Source organism: Cervus elaphus, chromosome 16 (genome assembly GCF_910594005.1).
Source record: "Cervus elaphus chromosome 16, mCerEla1.1, whole genome shotgun sequence".
Classification (NCBI taxonomy): Eukaryota; Metazoa; Chordata; class Mammalia; order Artiodactyla; family Cervidae; genus Cervus; species Cervus elaphus.
Window position 1 is genome coordinate 36,205,042 of NC_057830.1, and position 21,006 is coordinate 36,226,047.

General features: G+C 50.5%; 1 protein-coding gene across 5 annotated transcripts in view; it reads right to left on the reverse strand.

The window, feature by feature from the left end:
* PTK2B (protein tyrosine kinase 2 beta) overlaps positions 1 to 21,006 on the reverse strand; it is a 133,571-nt gene that overhangs the window by 7,997 nt on the left and 104,568 nt on the right. For 3 of the 5 annotated variants that reach the window (XM_043927573.1, XM_043927571.1, XM_043927572.1), the window contains exons 10-24: positions 20,546 to 20,647; positions 19,773 to 19,890; positions 19,171 to 19,210; positions 18,500 to 18,546; positions 17,324 to 17,374; positions 16,712 to 16,809; positions 15,911 to 15,995; positions 15,334 to 15,434; positions 14,968 to 15,083; positions 12,004 to 12,104; positions 11,736 to 11,825; positions 10,681 to 10,885; positions 8,189 to 8,297; positions 6,323 to 6,388; positions 4,264 to 4,389 (exon numbers count right to left, since the gene is read on the reverse strand). In XM_043927573.1, the coding sequence (XP_043783508.1) occupies positions 4,264 to 4,389; positions 6,323 to 6,388; positions 8,189 to 8,297; positions 10,681 to 10,885; positions 11,736 to 11,825; positions 12,004 to 12,104; positions 14,968 to 15,083; positions 15,334 to 15,434; positions 15,911 to 15,995; positions 16,712 to 16,809; positions 17,324 to 17,374; positions 18,500 to 18,546; positions 19,171 to 19,210; positions 19,773 to 19,890; positions 20,546 to 20,647 (1,455 nt within the window). The remainder of the gene's footprint in view (positions 1 to 4,263; positions 4,390 to 6,322; positions 6,389 to 8,188; positions 8,298 to 10,680; positions 10,886 to 11,735; positions 11,826 to 12,003; positions 12,105 to 14,967; positions 15,084 to 15,333; positions 15,435 to 15,910; positions 15,996 to 16,711; positions 16,810 to 17,323; positions 17,375 to 18,499; positions 18,547 to 19,170; positions 19,211 to 19,772; positions 19,891 to 20,545; positions 20,648 to 21,006) is intronic. The other 2 variants (XM_043927576.1, XM_043927575.1) reach the window with 1 other exon arrangement.

Here is a 21,006-nt window from a genome sequence, read left to right on the forward strand (position 1 = left end):
ATGGCAACCTACTCCAGTAGTCTTGCCTGGAAAATTCCATGGATGGAGGAGCCTGGTAGGCTACAGTCCATGCGGTCGCAGAGTGGGACACGACTGAGCGACTTCACTTTCACTTTCACTTTCTGTGGCTCAGAAAGTAAAGAATCTTTCTGCATCATTCTCTTGATTAAGAAACTAGCCTGGGTTATGTCACCAAAAGTTAAAAGAGATGCATAAGCTAAGAGATAAAGTGAAGCACAAAATTTAAAGAAATAAGGATGTATGGATATGCAATAAGTGGTTCCTCTCCTGAGTTTTAGTAATCTAACCCCGTTTCAACTCATTTATGGGGCTTTGGACCTATTCATAGTTCTCCCTGTTATTTCTCCTGGCATGTTCCCCTTTCCTATTATTTCTTTCCCTCAATCTTCCCCAGGGTTCATTTATATAAATATCTGCTCAGTCCCTTTAAACTGGCTTGCTTTTTTCTGCTGCACAAGATTACCTGGGTCTCCTGGACATTTAAGTGTTACCAACATTCTTTTGATTGTGTAAAGCCTGGGGTGACCTTTGCTGGGGGCAGGTGACCTTTCTATGATGTTGACGTCCACAAGCTGTTCAGATCCCTTTCTTTGAACTGGCCCGTTTACATACAAGTCACTTACATAAAATGCTAAAAATGACTCTCAGTCTACTTTAACAAGCCATAATCTCTGCCAAGCCTCTAAAAAAGATTATCCCTACTAAAGTCTCTAAACAGCACAGTTTGAAAATAGTGACACTGGTGTGTTTTTCCTAGGCTGTCAGCTACAATAACTGCTCTCAATTTCTAACAATACTCCTCCTCATAAGATGTCTTGCTGAAATAGCCCTTGTTCATTACGCTAGTCAACGACTGTTTATTGAGCAACTGCTATGTGGCAGAGACAGGGCTGGGTGCTGGGAGGGCAGTGATGGTTAAAGATGTAGCGTCCTTCCTGTTTTCATGAGGCTATGGAACCAATTGCAGACTGGGGTTTCTCAGCCTTAGCATTGGGGCCAGATAATTCCTTATTGGGGAGAGATTTCCTGTAACCTGTAGGATGCTTACAGCAACCCCACTCACTAGAAGCCTCCAGCACCTCCCCTGTTGTAACAAAAATGCCTCCACACATTACCAAATGTCCACCCAGAGCTGACTTACTGAGTTAGACCTTATTTTAAACTGATCTGTGGACATGGTGTGGGGAGGAGGGTGGGATGAGTTGGGAGGTGGGGACTGACGTATGTGCGCTGCCATGTGAGACACAGGTAACTAGTGGGAAGCAGCTATGTAGCACAGACAGCCTAGCTCAGTGCTCTGTGATGACCGAGAGGGGTGGGATGGGGTGGGGAGGGCCGAGAAGGGGGGGATATATGTATACCATAGCTGATTCACCTCATTGTACAGCATTGTAAAGCAACTATACCTATCCCAGTTAAAAAATAAAAGCAAATTTCAGAACACGAGACTATTTTATCATCATAGGATTGATAAAATAAATAAGATTTACTTTGTAAAGGCTTATGCCCCCCAGATGAAAGGATTTTAAGGCTGTAAATATCCTCAGTTAAATGCCAGCATGTGCAAGCACAATGGTATCTCTATATCAGGCCATTGACGAATCATGACAAATAGGAACTAAGTGTCCAATGTTCTGAATATAGCATTAGGAATAGGAAAATGTATGGACGGAGGAAGACTAGAGTAGATACTGACAGGAGGAGTTTCCAGACTCAAGAAAACACTTCACAGTTTTGAAATTGCCAAAGAAGATTCCTACCACTCAAATGTCTAGTATGCCCCAGGCTTGATCACCATCTGACCAATTATTTTAACATGTATTAGTGGATGTATTCCTATGTCTTCCAAGTTTCTAATAAAACTCAAGAAGCAAATGAGATTTTTTTAAAAAATTGGATCTCTTTAGGGCTTACTGTCCAAAGTATACTTCAAGAATTCTTAATCAGGCGATGCGTGCTTACATTGCTGGTCATTTTTAAGAGGAATTAGACCCTTGGGGTGTTTTAAAAAGACTCTGATAAGCTGTGACCCTTTCCAGGAATTGACTCTTCATCCTGCCAGGCCTATTTCCATTGTAACTAAACAGCTCCTGCACTCATCCTAGGGTTTCCCATCATTCAATCTGGCTCCAGCTCATGCTTCTGCCTTCCTCATTCCCTGGGATCCTTCTAATTTTCCCCTCCCATTGAGGCCCAACTGCAAAAAAAAAGCAGCTGGAAAGAGTTGTTTTACTCTCTGAACTTCTGCTGCACTTTGGCTGTACCTCTGTGTGCTACTCACAGCTCTCTGGTTTACATTATAGGCAACCATCTGCCCTGTTCCTTCTCCCTTCAGCACCTAGGACAGCGCCTGGCAAAGTGTCCCTTAAAAAAAAGGTGCTGTTTACTGAACTGTTATTTTAAACTTCAAATGTGAGGTCTTCAAGAGGGAGACTGCTGCCTTCCTGACTCTGGAATTGAATCCCACAGATTCTCAGATGAGTCAGGCAATAGAGTTAGTCACTAGAAAAGTTGTTTTTGTGGGAAAACCATCTCTGATTTTCGTTAAATGCTTTCAAATGCTTTGCAGGGAGTCTATTATACCTTTTCAGCATTCTACTTGGAAGAGGCTTTCTCAGTGTTTCTGATGCATACCATAAAATGGAGTTTATATTTTTAACTTTTTTCTTTTTTGCTTATTTTAAGAAATGCTTATTATGTTCTCTCAGGCAGGCTTTCCTGTGGCAAGTACATCTAAAGCCCTGACACAAAAGCCCTTTTTCCTGCCTCACAGTTTGTCTTTATGGAAGGGAACAAAGTCCTCATGGTGAATCAGGGGTTAGACAAAGGCAGTGCCGGCCCTCAAATGTGCGAAACACCTTCTTTCTGAAAGGGCACATTTAAAGCCAAACTCACTTAATTAAAACCCAATTAATTATGAATAAAGAGTTAAGGGCAGGAGAGAGAAGTTGAGCACTGCCTAAAAGATACTGCATGCTTACAGATGCAGTTTTATTATCATCGAGTATATGCTAAGACATAAATTGGTTAAACTAATGTGAAAAAGAAAAATGAGCTAGGTCAGGGGAAAACTTTTCCACTAAGCTCTCACTGCCTTGAATTCTAAGTTATCTTAATCATTTCAAAGCTTTACTAAATTAAGAAAAACAGCAAGGATATCTCAACATACTTTCCTACATTTTTGTAAATCTGCTGTAATAGAAATGTAGTCTCCCCCAATTTTCAGAGTCCTATATACCTGAGTCTTAAATATGATGCATGGTTACAGAGTTAGAGCTAAAGTAATACGGGTTTCAGTCTGTTATATCACATATCCAGACCCAGTTCAGTAAACTATATCAAATGCTCATGGCAACTGACCATGGGGGCCATTTGTATTGAAGGAGGAGAAGCTGGATGGTGACAAGTGACAAGTGGACAAGCAAAGGTGCACTTTTTTGTAAAAAGGAGACCTGACAATTAGAAGCTAGTTCCCAGCTAGTGCAGTGGTAAAGAATCCACCTGCCAATGCAGGAGACTCAGGTTCGATCCCTGGGTTGGGAAGATCCTCTGGAGGAGGAAATGGCAACCTACTCCAGTATTCTAGGGGAAAAAAATCCCATGGACAGAGGAGCCTGGAGGGCTACAGTCCATGTGGTTGCAAAGAGTGAGACATGAGTGAGTGACTGAGCGACGGACAATGAAATACTCAAGGCTTCATCGGTAGTTGACAACAAAGAGTGACTGGGGAGGGTGTGGCTCAGCCCTATGCTAGCCCCCAAGTTTGTTCTCATATCGCAGCAACTTTTGCAAAGCAGCAGGAGTGGCAACCACAAGGCAGACTTTCCTTTGACCGAGGAGAAATGGAACAATCACAACAATCAGGCAGCAGGAAGGGCAGATTGGGCAAGACCTCCAGGGTCTTTTACTTTCTGGCACAGTCAGGCTTCCCTGCCCTCCGCTCATGAGCTTTCACACTATCGCCAGGGCTGAGGGAAGGGGGTGGTTTTACATCTCTGCCACAGCATCAGAGCAGGCATGGGGCAGGTCTGGGTCCAGCTGGAGTCTCAAGGGCAGTGCCTGGCTTGGCCCCCCAAACTCTGCTGCTTGTAGAGGTGCAGGAGGAACAGAGTCCCTCTCTGGCTGACTGGTGCAGGAAGGGCACCTCCTGAGTCTGAGGACGCAGGGTTCCCAGTATCCCAGGCACCTCCCTCCAGCAGCCTCCTTGTCCTGGCCGGGACCCAGCATGCAGAGTCCTCTTACCCGCATGCTGTGGCGCTTGAAGACATTGTGCCGGTGGAGAGGTGGGGTGTGCAGCGAGTTTACGGGAGATGGATACTCCATAGGGCTGGTGAGCGTGGGTGAGCTGGCACACAGACCCTCGGGGACCTATTCAGGAGAAGCAGAGGAGCACAGGCACGGGGACAAGGCGAGAAGGTGGACGGTTAGCTGCTACGAACACGAGCACAGAGAAACGATACAAGAGCTCCATGAGAGAAACGGGACTTGCGCTCCAGGAGCTTACAAAGAACAAAGTGTGGGCATTCCACTGGTAGTGTTTGGGAGACGTGGCGGAGCGACATACAGGGCTCTTGGCTAGAAGTCAGCACAGACGTGGTGGCTGTTCTTTCATCTAACAGCCCTCCCCGTGATGCTGTGCATGCCGTGGGTCCACGTGTGGCACTGACCTATTGACTACATCTCCTCCTTCAGGACTCTTCAGGGAAGAGTCATCATTGTGTTAGAAACGAACAGATACTGTTCATCCACAAGTACGTGTGTGTATGGGCTTCCCTGATGGCTCAGCGGTAAAGAATTTGCCTACAATGCAGGAGACATGGGTTCGATCCTGGGGTTGGGAAGATCCCCTGGAGAAGGAAATGGCAACTCACTCCAGTATTCTTGCCTGGGAAATCCCAAGGACAGAGGAGCCTGGCAGGCTACAGTCCATCGGAATGCAAAAGAGCTGAACATGGCTGAGCAACTCAAACAAACAAACATATGCATGTATATATATATATATATATATATATATATATATATATATATATGTTGTTGTTGTTTAGTTACTAAGTCATGTCTAACTCTTTTGTAACCCCCATGGACTGTAGCCCACCAGGCTCCTCTATCCTTGGGATTTCCCAAGCAAGAGTACTGGAGTGGGTTGCCATTTCCTCCTGCAGGGATCTTCCTGATCCAGGAATCAAACACACATCTCCTGAATTGCAGGCAGGTTCTTTACCACTGAGCCCACAGGGAAGTGTATATATATATATATACACACACATTTTTAAAAACCACTATTTGGGACTTCACAGGCAGTCCCGTGGTTAAGACTTCACCTTCCAATGCAGGGGGTTTGGGCTCAATCCCTGGTCAGGGAGCTAAGATCCCACATGCCTCATGGCCCAAAAACCAAAACATAAAAACAGAAGCAATATTGTAACAAATTCGACAAAGACTTTTAAAATGGTTCACATAAAAAAAATCTTAAAAGAAAAAAACCCCATTATTTTAAACATCACAAAGGGGTATGTTTCTTTCTAGGGATATCGCTCCTGTCTTCTGCCTTGAGGTTTGTTTTTCTTTTTCTTTTTTTTGCATGAAGAGGGTTTGTCTGTTTGTTTCTGGTTAGGCTTGTTTTGGCTCTGGAGCACTTCCTTGACCACAGGACACCAAATGAAGGAGCACCAAATAAAAGACACTGTTTGCATTTTTTAAAGAGGGACTCTGAGCTGAGGGATAGAAAGGAAGAAAAGAGAGGGGGCTCCTGGCTCCTTCTGACTTAGATGTGACAGAGAGACACAGGGCAGAGACATTCTGAGAGGGACCGACAGCGTGGGCAGGTCCTGTGGTTGGTAACCATGGAGGTGGGGTGGGGGCAGAGCACAGGGGGAACCCTGCTCTCTCTCCACCAGCTACCGAGGTTCTCAGCAGGGCCCCTGCAGGGAGCCCCAGCGAGCAGCCCCATTCTCTGGGGGACATCAACGGTCCCCAGCTGCCTGGATTCCTTTTCAGAGGCTCTGCTCAGGGTTGGGGAGGCCAGGAGTAGAGAATTAGCTATAGGCGGGCGCACGCAGCAGCCAATACTGTGGACAGACAGATGTGGGTTGAAGTCGTCTTAACTGAGGACAACCTGGTAGAAGTTCAATGAGATTCTTTTGATCTCTGGGCACTTTGAGTTCTTTTCTGGGTACTCAAGAAGAACTGTCTCCATTGCCTGAGCAGCTAGGACTGCTGCTCTGCTGAAGCACGAGGATGGAAATTCAGGAAGGACAGAGATGAGGCCTGCACTTCCCCAGCCCTCCAGTTATGTTTTTACCTGGAACTGCAGCTTGGGTGCCAGCAGGTTGGTTTGTGGAGGGGGTCTGTACTTGGGCCGGCTGGGCTGCAGAGAGAACATGGAGATGAGTCAGTCCCGCATTCTGTCCTGTTGAGGGAGCACAGCTCACCAAGGGGAATATCAGGTAGGAGTCGGGTCAGGCTTGTTCAGGATGATGAAGACGAGGGACAGAGCAATCATTAAAATCATTCATGTCTGCTGACTGTGCATCTATTGCTGCTGAGTGACACGAGGGTACCAAGAGGCCGGTTTTCTCTGCCCTCTTGGAGGTCACTGCTAACTGGAGGCATTACCCGTCTCTGTGTAGCCTCTCTGCATGTGCCAGGCATCCTGGAGTGTGAAGCCAACTATGGCTTAGGAAGCATTACTGTGAACAAAACTAGTGGAGGTGATGGAATTCCAGCTGAGTTATTTCAAATCCTAAAAGATGATGCTGTTAAAGTGCTGCACTCAATATGCCAGCAAATTTGGAAAACTCAGCAGTGTCCATAGGACTGGAAAAGATCAGTTTCTATCCTATTCCCAAAGAAGGGCTGTGTCAAAGAATGCTCAAACTATCACACAATTGCACTCATTTCACAAGCTAGCAAGGTAATGCTCAAAATCCTTCAAGCTAGGCTTCAACAGTATGTGAACCCTGGATGTGCAGAGTTTGCCAAATCAGTAATCGGAAGCTGCAGACATCCAGAGGTGGGTCATGGAGGCCCAGGCGTCCACAGCAGCTTCCCAGAGGTGATGAAACCTGAGCTGGGCCTGAGTGTAGGAAGGTGCAGGGCACAGCCGATCAGGGGGACCTCGAAAAGAGGCCAGCACCCACAGGGCTTTGTTATGAACTGAATGTTTGTCCCCCCACCCCACCCCACCCACCCCATTCATATGTTGAAGTCTTAACTCCCAGGGTGATGGTGTTTGGAGGTGGGGTCTTTGGGAGGTAATTAGGATCAGATGAGGTAACAGGAGTAGGACTCCTATGATTCTTATTATTAGTAGCATTAATGAACTTCCCAGGTGGTGGTAAAGAACCCGCCTGCCTATACATTAGAATAAGAGATGTGGGTTCAATCCCTGGGTAGGGAAAATCCCCTAGAGGAGGCCATGGCAACCCACTCGGGTATTCTTGCCTGGAGAATCCCATGGACAGAGGATCCCTGCAGGCTACAGTCCATGGAGTGGCAAAGAGTCAGACATGACTGAAGCGACTTAGCATGCAGTCGTATTAATAACAATAACAGACACCAGAGCTCACTCTCCCCACCATGTGAGGACATGTGAGAAGGACACATCTGCCATCCAGGAAGAGAGTCCTCACCAGACACCTTGATCTTGGACTTCCCAGCCTCCACGCTGTCTGTGTGTAAGCTGCCCAGCCTGTAGTATCTTGTATGGCAGCCCAAGCTGACTTCTACAGACATGTTCCCACCCATCTAATAGTGGGGCAGCAGGGCATTGGCTCCTGCGCCCAGAGATGCCATGGACATCAGAGGCTGGACTTCAGGGCTCCCCACCACGTACCTTCAAGGGAATCTAATTTGTCCCTAAAAACACCAAAAGGCTAAGTGCTGCTGTCTCCTTAGGGAAATGTTTCCAGGGTGACTGCCTGATCCAGCAGCCCCACAAGGTGCCTGCTCCCTGGCTGTCTCAGGTTCCATCTGCCGAGGTGACTGATGGGGGCTGACCTCAGGGCTGATGGATGGTTGGGTGGAAGGGCTGAGAAGACGCAGGGGCCCATCTGATCGCCATTGTAAGGGGGGGCTGCACAGTCAGATCTGGGAGGGGCCGGACAGGGTCCGCGCTCTGCTGTGATTCATGGGGCCGATGGGCCAATGAGTTCAGGGCTAGGCTCACCTTGGGTGGGGGTTCCTGGAAGGCTGTGGGCTCTAAGATTTTGGGAGGTCGGTAGCGAGCGTTCCTCTCCTGCTCTAAGGCGATGTCCTTCTCCATCTGGTAAATGTCACTGCCAGGAAGTCAGGTCAGATAAGGAGACAGAAACAAGGTCAGAAACACTCCTGGGGGCTCCCCTCTGTGCCCCACTGCAGCCGGGATCCTACTCCCAAGTCCTCGCCCACGTCCTTCGCAGAGGGCACTGGGGAGATCCCTAGGAGACAGGCCACAGTACTGTGGACCCTGCAGCCGCCCCAACCTACGCATTCCTGGCATGTGCTAATGGGAACGGGTACCCACACATTCCTGGTATGTGCTAATGGGAAAGGGCCATGGATTCCCTCCCAGGTTAGCTGAATGCACGCTTCTTGCCTTTTTTTTTTTCTTTCACCCAACAGTGGTTCCCAACCTGGGAATCACACAGCTCCAAGGACTTGAATAAAGGCAAGGGGTCCATGAATCCACAAGTGTACCGAGCATTGTCTGCAGACAGGGATCATGTGTTGCTGAAATACATTTCTAGGCCCAAGATGGAGCTGCCCCTGCCCAGGGGGTCGCATCAGCAGGTCAAAATGCAGATAACGTTTGCATCCTTCTAAATGCTATGCTTTACCAGAATCAAAGTACCAACCCAAACCAACCCAAATACGAATCCAAATGCCAATTCAGCTTTATGTGCTTAGTTGGTCAGTCGTGTCCGGCTCTTTGCAACCCCATGGACTGCAGCCTGTCACACGGCTCTGTCCATGCAGACTCTCCAGGCGAGAATGCTGGAGTGGGTTGCCATGTCCTCCTCCAGGGGATCTTCCCTACCCAGGGATTGAACCCAGGTCTCCTGCATTACAGGCAGATTTTTTAACATCTCAGCCACCATGGAAGCCCATTCAGCTTTACAGTTGTTTCCTATTCCCTATTCATTCTCTAATTATCTCTTCCTTGTTCCTTATTCTTTATTCTATAAAAGCGTCCTACCTTCCGCTCCCATTTGCCACTGTTCTGGCCCTTGGGAATGGAGACGGCCACTTCATGCAGTGTTGAAGTTTGTCTGCATCACTTAAGTTGCCTTGTTTAATCATTTTAAATAGCACAGTGCTCTGCTTAGTTTTCCGTCATGTCCAGCTCTTTGCGACCCCATGGACTGTAGCCCACCAGGCTCCTCTGTCCATGGGGATTCTCCAGGCAAGAATACTGGAGTGGGTTGCCATGCCCTCCTCCAGGGGATCTTCCCAACCCAGGGATCGAACCCAGGTCTCCTGCATTGCAGGTGGATTCTTTATCATCTGAGCCACCAGGGAAGCTCTAAACAGCACTACTAAATATATAATATTTAGTACCTTGTTTTCAGATTTACATGCATTCTATTGTGTGCAATACAAAAATTCATGATACGGCTTGTTTATGGAGCCCTGCCTATAAACAAATGCAGTATCATTCCGAGAAATGAATATTTCCCGCCATATCAGTAAACAAGGATGTCACAGTCATCAGCAATTGCCTCCACCACGGATAGTGAGGTGGTGAGCCCTGAGGGAACTCAGGAAGGAAAGAAAACCTGCCATCTAGGAGCCATCAAACTGCAGCCACTCCCTACGGTGAGCCCTGAGGAAACTCAGGATGTGAAAACACAGGATACTGGCCCCAGAGAGCTGAGATGCATATCAAAGGTTGCATATTCCTGTGACCCCCAGACTCTCGCATCTTCCCATACATAGATAAGCACTCAATTCCTTAACTTGGGTATCTGGTTTTCTTTAATTAACAATAATTGTTTGCTGTTCAGACAACCTGCCCTTTGTTGCAAAACTTCTTATAAGCTGGTTCCCCCTTCACCTCTTCTGAGCAGTTTCTCAGAGCTATCTGAAATGTTGTCTCCCAGGTCTGCAGTCCTCATTTTGCCCGCAGTAAAACTTAACTCCCAGCTCTCACACTGTGCAAATTTTTTTCAAAGATTCCCATTGCCCGGACCTGGGATTCCCAGCTTCTCCTGTGGTGCCTTCCCATGTGGCAGTTTCTGGGGATGATTTTCTAAAAAAAATGCCCACAAGTTGCCTACAGTGTTTAAAGCTGTAGTATTTCATGTTAATTAAGCATTGGGTTCCTTAAAGTAGGAGCCAGCAAACCAGGCCCACAGGCCAAATATAGCCCCCTACCTACTTTTATGTGGCCCCCAATGGTAAAGAATCTCCCTGTAATGCAGGAGACCCTGGTTTGATCCCTGAGTCAGAAAGATCCACTGGAGAAGGGAATGGCTACCCACTCCAGTATTCTTGCCTGGGGAATCCCATGGACAGAAGAGCCTGGTGGGCTACACTTCATGGGGTCGCAAAGAGCTAGACGTGACTTAGTGACTGAGCACACACAGCTATAAACCTCTATGCACTGCTGAAGAGGAGACGTGCTCTCAGGGGGCCCTGGGCTTGCAGTCCTCCCCGCCACACACCCATCTCCTTGCTCACCTGAGGCTGCACACGAGCTCGCTGAAGCGGGGTCGTTCACTGGGGTCGTAGTCCCAGCAGCGGGTCATGAGGGTGTAGAGAATGGGCGGGCAGAGGTCAGGCTTGGGCAGCCGGTCCCCCTTCTCCAGCACCCCAATGACATCCTTGTTCTCCAGCCAGAAGAAGGGCTGCTTTCCGAAGCTCAGGATTTCCCACATGCACACAGCTGCAGGCAGGAAGAGAGGGCTCAGGGCCTGAGCTGAGGGGACTCGAACCCGGAGAGGCAGCCCACCCTCCCCAGAGATAGCCGCGTAGTCAACACTCAGCGCCTGCTGGGGACCACCCTGAGTTCCCCTCTCTCCTCTATAGATAGCATCCCAGGGGTCCTGCCCACATGGTGGTCTGCTAAGGGACCAATCGCCTATGATTGTAAGTGAACTAAGCTCCCACACCCAGGTCCTTTCCACATGGAGCTGTTAGGATTCTGGAGAAGGGGACCGTCAAAGGAGCTTCACTGGGACCACCAGGAGGGAGTGACGCCTCCATCAGGAAGCTGGCATACGAAGCCTAAAGCCAACACTTGCTGCCTGTGTGATCATGAGCAAGCCCCTGACTTGCTGAGCCTCAGTTTCCTTGTCTGGAAAATGGGAAGAAGAATAATAAGGTTGTACTGGGCAGGCTGTGGAGACCTGAGACAGAGAATCTATATGGCTGTGTGCCTTTTAAGTGGCTGTCCATCACCTGGTTTTCCTCTCTCCTCACCCTGCATCTTCTCCTCAGAGAGGAGCTCAGTTCTGCCTTTGAGGCTCCCCTGCGGGGTGGCCTCACCTCAGTCCTGGGGCTGTTTGGGGGAGCTCACGCTCCTATCAAGAGCCTTTTCCATGAAGATGAATGCAGGCTGGCCCTTAGCTCGTGTCACCCCCAATCCACCACTGACTCCCCACCTCTGGGACTCCTCAGTGGTGGCAGCAAAACAGAATCTGAGGGTCCAGGCCCCTGCTTCTTGTGCCCCCTGTTATCCTGGTCACAGAGGGGTAATCAAACCCTTGTCCACGCCCTATGGAGAGTCTGCTCACCAAACATCCAGACATCGCTGGCGGTCGTGAAGCGGCGGAAGTTGATGGATTCGGGGGACATCCATTTGATTGGTAGACGGGTCACAGAGGCTGTGGGTGGACCAAAGGTTTATGGGAGCTCTTAGAGAAGAATGATCCAGACTTATCCAGAAAGGCAGCTTACTCTCCAGAGACTGTTGGCCTAGACTTGCCTTATAATCAGTCGGGGGGCATTTTGGCTTCAGGGATGCCCTCCAGGGACAAAGCTGTAACACAGCCCCCACCTCACCTTTGTAATACTCCTCATCCTCAATGTATCGGGAAAGGCCGAAGTCCCCCAGCTTCACACACTCAGGGGAGGCCACCAGGATGTTCCGGACAGCGATGTCCCTGGAAGGAGGCAAAGACCAGGGTGAGGTGGTTCATAATACTTCAGGGGGACAGACAGATGGACAGATGGACAGAGAGGCAGAGGAGAAGAGAGCTTCAGGGCCCCAGCCTCCAGAGGAGAATCAAGCAGCTTCTGTGGGTCAGCCCTTCCTGGCCCCACAACTCGTCTTGCTGGAACTTGGCTCAGGCAGGAGCCTTGGCTGCTCTTCCCGGCTGCTCACACGCCCTGGTTGCCTCCCTCCATCTCGCTGCTGAGCCCCATCACCCATCCCTTCTCATGCATCTCCACCTCCAAGCCTGTCTTGTGTTCCCTGTATTTGCTCCAGTCACTGCATGTATTGTCCCCTCTGCTGGGGATGCCGTCACCCTGCTGACACTTCAGGGAGGAAGCCCGACCACTTTCCTGATCACAATTAACCTCTCCTTGTTCTGCGACCCCACAGCTGCTCACAGCTCACTTCCAGGGGGCACTGGGAGAGCCAGGACCCCCTAAAGGCTACACGCCCCTGAGCCGTGGCGCAGAGTCCTCAGGAACCCCTGGTATGGAGAGGAGAGCGGGGCAGGAGCTGGAGGAACACGGGTGGCAGCTGGCAGGTGAGAGGCGCCGCCCAGAGCTGACCTCGCACCCCCCCAATTCCATCCCCACCCTGGGAGCCCTTGCTGACTCAGTCATCTTGAATCCCCACATCACTTCTAACCCCAAACTGGCTATCTCTTGCTTCTCCCAGGCAGGTTCTACACCCCACTGTTTGTCTTTGTTATTGAAAAGATGACTTCAAAGCCTGACAATAACATCACACAAGGATGCAAATCTATTACATCACTTTGCCCCATGATTATTCTCCCTAGAAGATGCTAGAAGATGAGCTTTAAAAGGAAAAGTTTGTTTCTGTTTGTTTTGATTGTGACTTAATCCCAGAGTTTAGGACACTGCCTGGAGGCCCACAGGAAGAGTTCCATCATGTTTGCTGCACGAGTGAGTGAATAAATGAGGGGATGAATATTCACAAGTGAGTGAATGAGTGAGTGGATGAATATTCACAAGTGAGTGAATGAATGAGGGGATGAATATTCACAAGTGAGTGAATGAATGAGGGGACGAATATTCACGAGTGAGTGAATGAATGAGGGGATGAATATTCACATCCCCCAACGTTGCTGTGCATAGTGTCACCCACATGGCCCCATATCTGAGTGGGATGGCGTTGGACTGAAGAATTCACCTGTTCACCCCAGGGCTTTGAGCTGGATCATAGAAAAAGCAAGAGAGTTCCAGAAAAACATCTACTTCTTTGTTGACTACACCAAAGCCTTTGACTGCATGGATCACAACAAACTGTGGAAAATTCTTAAAGAGATGGGAATACCAGACCACCTTACCTGCCTCCTGAGAAACCTGTATACAGGTCAAGAAGCAACAGTTAGAACCAGACATGGAACAACGGACTGGTTCCAAATTGGGAAAGGAGTACGTCAAGGCTGTATATTTTCACCTGCTTATTTATATTATATGCAGAGTACATTATGCAAAATGCTGGGCTGGATGAAGCACAAGCTGGAATCAAGATTGCGGAGAGAAATATCAATAACCTCAGTTATGCAGATGACATCACCCTTATGGCAGAAAGTGAAGAACTAAAGAGCCTCTTGATGAAAGTGAAAGAGTTGGCTTAAAACTGAACATTCAAAAAATGAAGATCATGGCATCCGGTCCCATCACTTCATGGCAAATAGATGGGGAAACAATGGAAACAGTGACAGACTCTGTTTTCTTGGGCTACAAAATCACTGCAGGTGGTGACTGCAGCCATGAAATTAAAAGATGCTTGCTCCTTGAAAGAAAAGCTATGACCAACCTAGACAGAATATTAAAAAGCAGAGACATTACTTTGCCAACAAAGGTCCCTCTAGTCAAAGCTATGGTTTTTCCAGTAGTCATGTATGGGTCTGAGAGCTGGACCATAAAGAGAGTTGAGCACTGAAGAATTGATGCTTTTGAACTGTGGTGTTGGAGAAGACTCTTAAGAGTCCCTTGGACTGCAAGGAGATCAAATCAGTCAATCCTAAAGGAATTCAGTCCTGAACATTAATTGGAAGGACTGATGCTGAAAATGAAACTCTGATATTTTGGCCACCTGATGTGAAGAACTGACTCACTGGAAAAGACCCTAATGCTGGGAAAGATGGAAAGCAGGAGAAGAGGATGGCAGAGGATGAGATGGTTGGATGGCATTACTGACTCAATGGACATGAGTTTGAGCAAGCTCCAGGAGATGGTGATGGACAGGGAAGCCTGGTGTGCTACAGTCTATGGGGTCACAAAGAGTTGGACACAACTGAGCAACTGAACTGAACTGAACTCTGTCTCCTCCAGAGGATCATATCCCCCATGATGGGGACCTCCCTTCAGGGAAGGGGACAAAGCTGGGTGGAGAAGGGACCAGCGCCACAGTCAGACAGAGGACTGGACTTGGCAGTTTGGAGGTGTCAGGGACCAGGGCAGTGCCACTCACTTGGGCTGGAAGGCCTGGGACCCCAGGATTGTCCTAGTGCTGCCAGAACCCAGTCTCTCCTGCTAGGCTGGGTGCCGCCAAATGGAAATGCCAGAGAACAAGTGAGCGGCGAGCAGGGAAGTGATTTCCTGCACCCACAGGGATGCAGGCTACTGAGTTACAGGCAGACACCCCCGATTTCAGATTGCCTTTTGCTAGCAATCCTGGGAGGGACCTCCGGCTGTTGTACTTTTACAGGAGGACATGGGTCCCAAGAAGGTGCTCAAGCCCCCCTAAGTGGGACCAAAGCCAGGCCTTCAACCCTGGTGTGTGCGTGACCCCACCTTCTCCAGGCCCCTCCCCAGCCCCACCTGTGGACACAGTTGATGCTCTCCAGGTAGGCCATGGCCTTGCAGATCTGCAGTGCATACAGGACAAGAGTGAGCACCTTCAGGATGTTCTTGTTTCGCTCCAGGTAGTGGCCCAGCTGCAGGAAAGGGAAGGTGCCCTGAGGATTCAGCTCCCGGCCTGGGCGTGGAGCTGGGGGTGGGGGAGGGCACACCCAGGATGGCAGCAGAAACTGGCAACTTCCTCTCCAAACAGCCTTGGGGCTGTTTCAGCCGGGAGTTAAGGGCCCCTGGCTCTGAATGCATCCTCCCTGGCCGCCCCCTCCCCAGGTGTTGCTCCACTACAGTCCAGCTATCATCACAGGGGTCCTCCTTGGCCCTCCAGCTCACCTCTCCATAGGGGTACAGTTCCATGATGATCCAGGTGGGCTCCTCTTCAATGATGCCGATCAGCTTCACGATGTGTGGGTGGTCCAGGTTCCTCATGATCACTGCAAGTGGGAGTGAGAGGGTTAGGGTTAGGAGTTAGGTTTAGGGTTAGGGGTTGGGATTAGGTTTAGGGGTTAGGGTTAGCATTTAGGGTTATGGTTAGGGATTAGGGTTAGGGTTTGGGCTAGTGTTTAGGTTTAGGGTTAGGGTAGAGTTTACTGTTAGGGTTCTGGTTAGGTGTTATGGTTAGCAGTTAGGTGTTAGGGTTAGGGTGAAGGGTTTGGTTTAGGGGCTAGGGACTAGGGGTTAGGGGTTAAAGATAGGTGCTCCAGTGCCTCCAAGGTCCAAAGCAAGAATCAAACTCTGCTGGCTGGACCCTAAGCCAGGGGTGCATCCTGTTCCCCCTGTGGATGTCAGCTCTGTCCATTGTCTCCCCGACCTCCACTGCAGATGCTTCGACCCCTTTCCTCCTCCTGGTCTGCATAGTCTCCGGGCTTTCTTCCAGCCCCCGTGCTGGTTTTTCCCCAGGGACACCTACCTGCCTCACTCATGAACTTCTCCTTGTTATCCAGAGTGCAGTCTTTCTTACAGGTCTTCACAGCCACATTGATCACCTCCCCTTTCTGCAATGACAGTGTGTCCCGGATCCTCAGTCCTGCCCAGAGCTCCCTACCCTGGCATCCCCAGGAGACAGGTGACGTCTCGGTCTCTGCAAAGCCTGCACTTCCTATCTCTTTCCCTCCTCTCATCCACACCCCCTTCCTCCTGATCAGGGTACATTTGGACTGGAGGAACATTGAAGATCAGATCCCTTGAGGCGCTGGCTGTCCAGGTGAGGACACGGAGGCTGGGGGTCCATGTGACCTGCCCAAAGTTAGCGGGTGTGTGCAGGTCACATACAAGGCCATCATTGGACATGGCATCCAGGTCTTTTTCTCTTTATTGTTGGATTTTACAATTTTGCCTTTCCCCCAGGCCTGGTTGAAGAACAAACACAAAGGCAGACTTGTCCAGCCCCATTGGCGGTCTTGGAGCCCACCTTCCCTTTCTCACAACGGCTTCACATGGAGTTTCCCCCTTCACGTTCTCCCATAAGCGTCAGTCCCCACTGCCAGCCTCGACCCATGCCCCATGGCTGTTGCCTCTCTTCCGATCCCTGCTATTGCTGCCTTCCTGGGAAATGACTCTTGTTTTCATCACTCCCTGTGTATTTCATAAATGCTGCAAAGGCCAAATGCGTGAAGCTCCACGCACCAGGGCACACCCTCCCCCAGCACTAGAGTATTTGAGCTCCTTTCTCTGTCTACCAAAGAGCAGAACTTGGGTATCACGAACTCACGTGATTTGTGTAGACACCTTCATAGACCTCCCCAAAAAAGCCTTCACCGAGAATACGATTCAGGACCACATCTTCCCGGGTGATGCCATACTGTGGGCCTGCACAGGTGATAGAGCAGACAGTCCTGGGGCACATAAACTGGTTGGCACCCCCTGGGAATCCAAGAATCTACGTCCCTGGGGATGCTGAGTGCCCACATCCCTGGGATTCTGAGTATCCAGAGGCTCTAACACTGGGCTCCGCCCCCTTCTGCCCAGGTGTAACCAGACCTCCCCCACCAACACCTCGGCCAGGAAGCAGGGGCTAGGCTGGGAAAGGGGCTCTAGAAGGTTCCATTGTCTCAGACTTGGGAAAGCTAAGCCCCATGTCCACGCACTTAGCACACCCCTCCACCACAGACACACCAAAGGTCAATGGTGACGGGATAAAAACCATGATCTCTGCTTTCAAATCACAGGTGCCTCACTCAGCTGTGTCCCTGGCTGAGACACACGTGGAAGATGACACAGGAAGGAAAGAAAGTCCCCCTGTGATGTCACATGTGTCCCCAGATGTCACTTCCCACGGCCCTGGCGGTGGTTGACATGGGGTGGGGAGCAGTCAGGGATCTACCTCCTGGTCTTCGCAGGGTCTCGTCAGGGATCTCAGCATAGATGTCTGATTCTGAAATGACAGGAGGACACCCCATGGGCAAGATGCCTTGGAGGGGGGAACCAGGAACCAAGTGTGAGACCCCCTCCTGCCCCGCCCACCACAGGTCAGTGGAACTAAGCTGACATCACTGGGAGGGACGTGGGGAGGAGCCAGGGGAGAACGGGTTTCCATCCCAGGTATCTGGGTGGCCACAGGGTCCAGGGTCCTTGGCCTGAATCCCTCCTTGCTGCTGCCTGGCTATTATTTAGGGCAAGTTGGTTCATCTCCTTTAATCTGCTTTCCTTTCCGTGAAATGTCTATTTCTGGGGAATGTAAATATTAAAGAAAACAATACCGATTATGTATTTAACACTGTCATGAACTGAATGCTTGTGTCCCCTCAAATGCATATGTTGAAACCCTGACCCCAGGAGTGGTGGTGGTGTTGGAAGGGGTCTTTGGGAGGTGATTAGGGTTAGATGAGGTCATGAGGGTGGGGCCCCCACGGTGGGATGAATGTCCTTAGAAGAAGAGAGACCAGAGCTCTCCATCTGTCCAGCACATGAGGACACAGAGAAGGTGGCCGTCTGCAAGCCAGGAAGAGAGCCCTCACCAGGGCCCCACCACACTGGCACCCTGATCTTGGACTTCCACCTCCAGAGCTGTCAGAAATCAATGTCTGTTGTTTAAGCCCCCCAGTCTGTGGCTTTTTATGAAGCCTGAGCTGACCAAGACAAACATGGTGCCCGTACTAGCTGCCTAATACATGTTCGCGCTCACACTCAGTTTAGCAGTTGTGTCCAACTCTTTTCAACCCCACGGACTGTAGCCCACCAGGCTCCTCTGGCCATGGGATTCTCCAGGCAAGAATATTGGAGTGGATTGCAGTTTCCTTCTCCAGCGATCTTCCCGACCCAGTGATCGAACCTAAGTCTCTTGTGTCTCTTGCATTGGCAGGTCACTTCTTTACCACTGAGACCCAAGGGAAGCCCCGCCCAATACATGTTAGCTATTATGATATTTTTAGCTGTCACTGAACAGTCATAGGGGAAGTTCATTTTTCTGTAACTTTGAGAGAATCCTTCGGGATGCCACAAGAGCAGGCAGAAGGGAGGCTCTGGGTGCGGGCAGAGGACAGCAGGTGGGCAGGCTTACCTATGCTGCAGCTTTCTGAAAGGTGGGGCCGCCGAGCCTCCAGGTTTCTACAGGAGGAGAGGACAGGGCAGGAGCCCAGTGAGCTCAGAGCCTGGCAGTGCCCCCCAGGGCAGCCTCATCCTCCCCCTCCCTTCCACCCTGCCTGTTCTGATGGCGCTAAGCTGGGAGCATGGCCCAGGCCACCAGGAGACAGGAGGGAGGTTTGCTTGCTAAGTCGTTTCAGTTGTGTCCGATTCTGCGACCCTGTGGACTGTAGCCTGCCAGGCTCCTCTGTCCCTGGGATTCTTCAGGCAAGAGTACTGGAGTGGGTTGCCATGCCCTTCTCCAGGGGATCTTCCCCACCCAGGGATTGAAACCATGTCTCTTACACTGGCAGGCAGGTTCTTTACCACTAGCCCCACCTAAGGGGACAGCAGCAATCCCTCCCACCTCCCCCGCCCAAGATGGTGCCAGGAGGCTTTAGGGCACAGGAATAACCCCGCACGAATTTACTGGGAGAAATTTACTGGTGAAAAATAACCACTTGTGAAATGCTGGAATTCCAGCATTTTCTCCTGGGGGCCAGAAACTGGAAACCGTGGCGGGGGAGGCCCCCGTTCGGTCTGCCTTCCTAAGGAAGACCCCGGCTGAGGGCAGGGCCAGTTCTCCGCCTCTCGGTTGGTTGTACTCACAGCGTGGGGATCTGGGGCAGACTGTTCCGCTTCTCAGCATCTGGGGAGAGGAGAGAAAGAAGGGGAGCTGGAACCAGGGCCTCAGTGCCCCAGATGGATGACGGACCTCATTGCTTCTACCAGCCGACACGCGGGAGACCCCTCCAGCCACTCTATGGCCCCTGAGAGTCGGAGTGGAAGCTGGATAGGCAGTTGCCCTGAACTGGAATCCTTTTAGCAGAAGAAACTCTCAGACTTTCTCTGCCACTGTCACACGTTCCAGCCTGACCCTTGCTTTCTGCTTCCATCCCCAAACAGGACGGACCAGCCATGTTCTGGGAACAGCTTTGATCTTCCCAGGGTGACAAACATCTCTCCATCGGAATTTGCCCCCCGCACCCCGCGCCGCCCTTGGTCAGCGGGGCCAGGGCTTTAGCCAAGGATCTGGGATGGGGTCACAGGGAGTGTCCGGCAGGGCTGGGTGAACTCCTCCCCATACTTCCAAAGGCTCTTCATTCACATATCCGCCAATGGTTTAGCTTCTCCTGCTCCTCCCTGGAGGCTTGGCTCGGGTATGCCACCCACTGCCTGCTGGGCCAGGTTACCTTGAAGTGGAAACACACCTTTCTTGGCTCGAATGATGAGAGAGCCGTTGTGCTCTCCTTGCAGCCGGCAGTAACCATCTACGAGGTCAGCCATGTTCTCGGCCTCTGCCAGAGAGGAGGTTTTGATGGACAAGGACTGCAGGGAAGAGACCAGCCAAGGATGAGACCCCAGAGCCTTGGCTAGAGTCAACCCCACGGGACTGCAGGACTCCTAACCATGGCCTGCCTGGACTCCACCAGCTCTTCTGGGGCTCGGCTTGCATTCCCCGTTGCCACCAGGGGGCGCTCTCGTCACCCTGCCCAACTGACCTTACACTCCAGGAAGGGAATTCCTTTTTCTAGCTGCTGAGTGTATAGCACATGCCTTGTATGCTTGAGCAGAAATGGAGAGAAGGGAAGAGGGAGGGAGTGGGGCAGAGCACACGTGGATGAAAGGACAGGCATACGACCTGTTTGTGGTCTGAGGTCTCTCTCATTCTCCCACCTACAACAAGCCCTGGGTCCCCAAGGCGTTGGTTCTGAGTCACTGTTACTTGTTCACAGTTAGACCTCTGATCTGGACCTTGATTTCTGGTCACTTTACTCCGGCCCTCCCCCAAACTTCCTACAACGTCTTTCTTGCAATTTTTAACAACAGTTTTGCTTCCTGATGTACTTTTCCTTAGTTTGACATCATTCTGCTACCTGGTCTAAGAAATAGGTGCCCTTTACTTAACAAGATCTCAGCAGCCAGGGAAGCCCTAGCCAGGATGGCCTGAGCAGGCATGCCCAATGTTCTCAGAGATGCTCACCTGTGGAGCGCCTTCGATGCCCAGCTGCAGTACCGCCTGGCCTTCCTCCAGAGGGAGGCACCTGATGGACTTGATCTGCTTGAATTCGGCCAGGCAGGTGGGCTGTGGGAAAGGAGGGGTTCCTTCAGACCACCCCATTCTTGGGGTCGGGCCAGGAGGATTGATCAGTATGGGGTGGGGGTGGGGAGCGAGGAAGAACTAGGCATTGGAGTCTCTCGGCAGGGATGAAGAGGGAATCAAAGACTATTCAGGTTAGAAGGATCACCTAGCCCAAGCCCCTTGCAGAAGGAAAAATGAGCCTCGAAAGAGTCAGGGTTTGCCACAGTCATGCCAAGCTGCTGGTAGGGCCAGGGCTGGACCTCGTTCTTCTGACTCCCAGGGACATGATAGCCCCATATGCCATTAAAAAAGCAACTACTATTGCCAGAAGAGCAACAGTAGTACCCTTCCCTCTTCCCCTC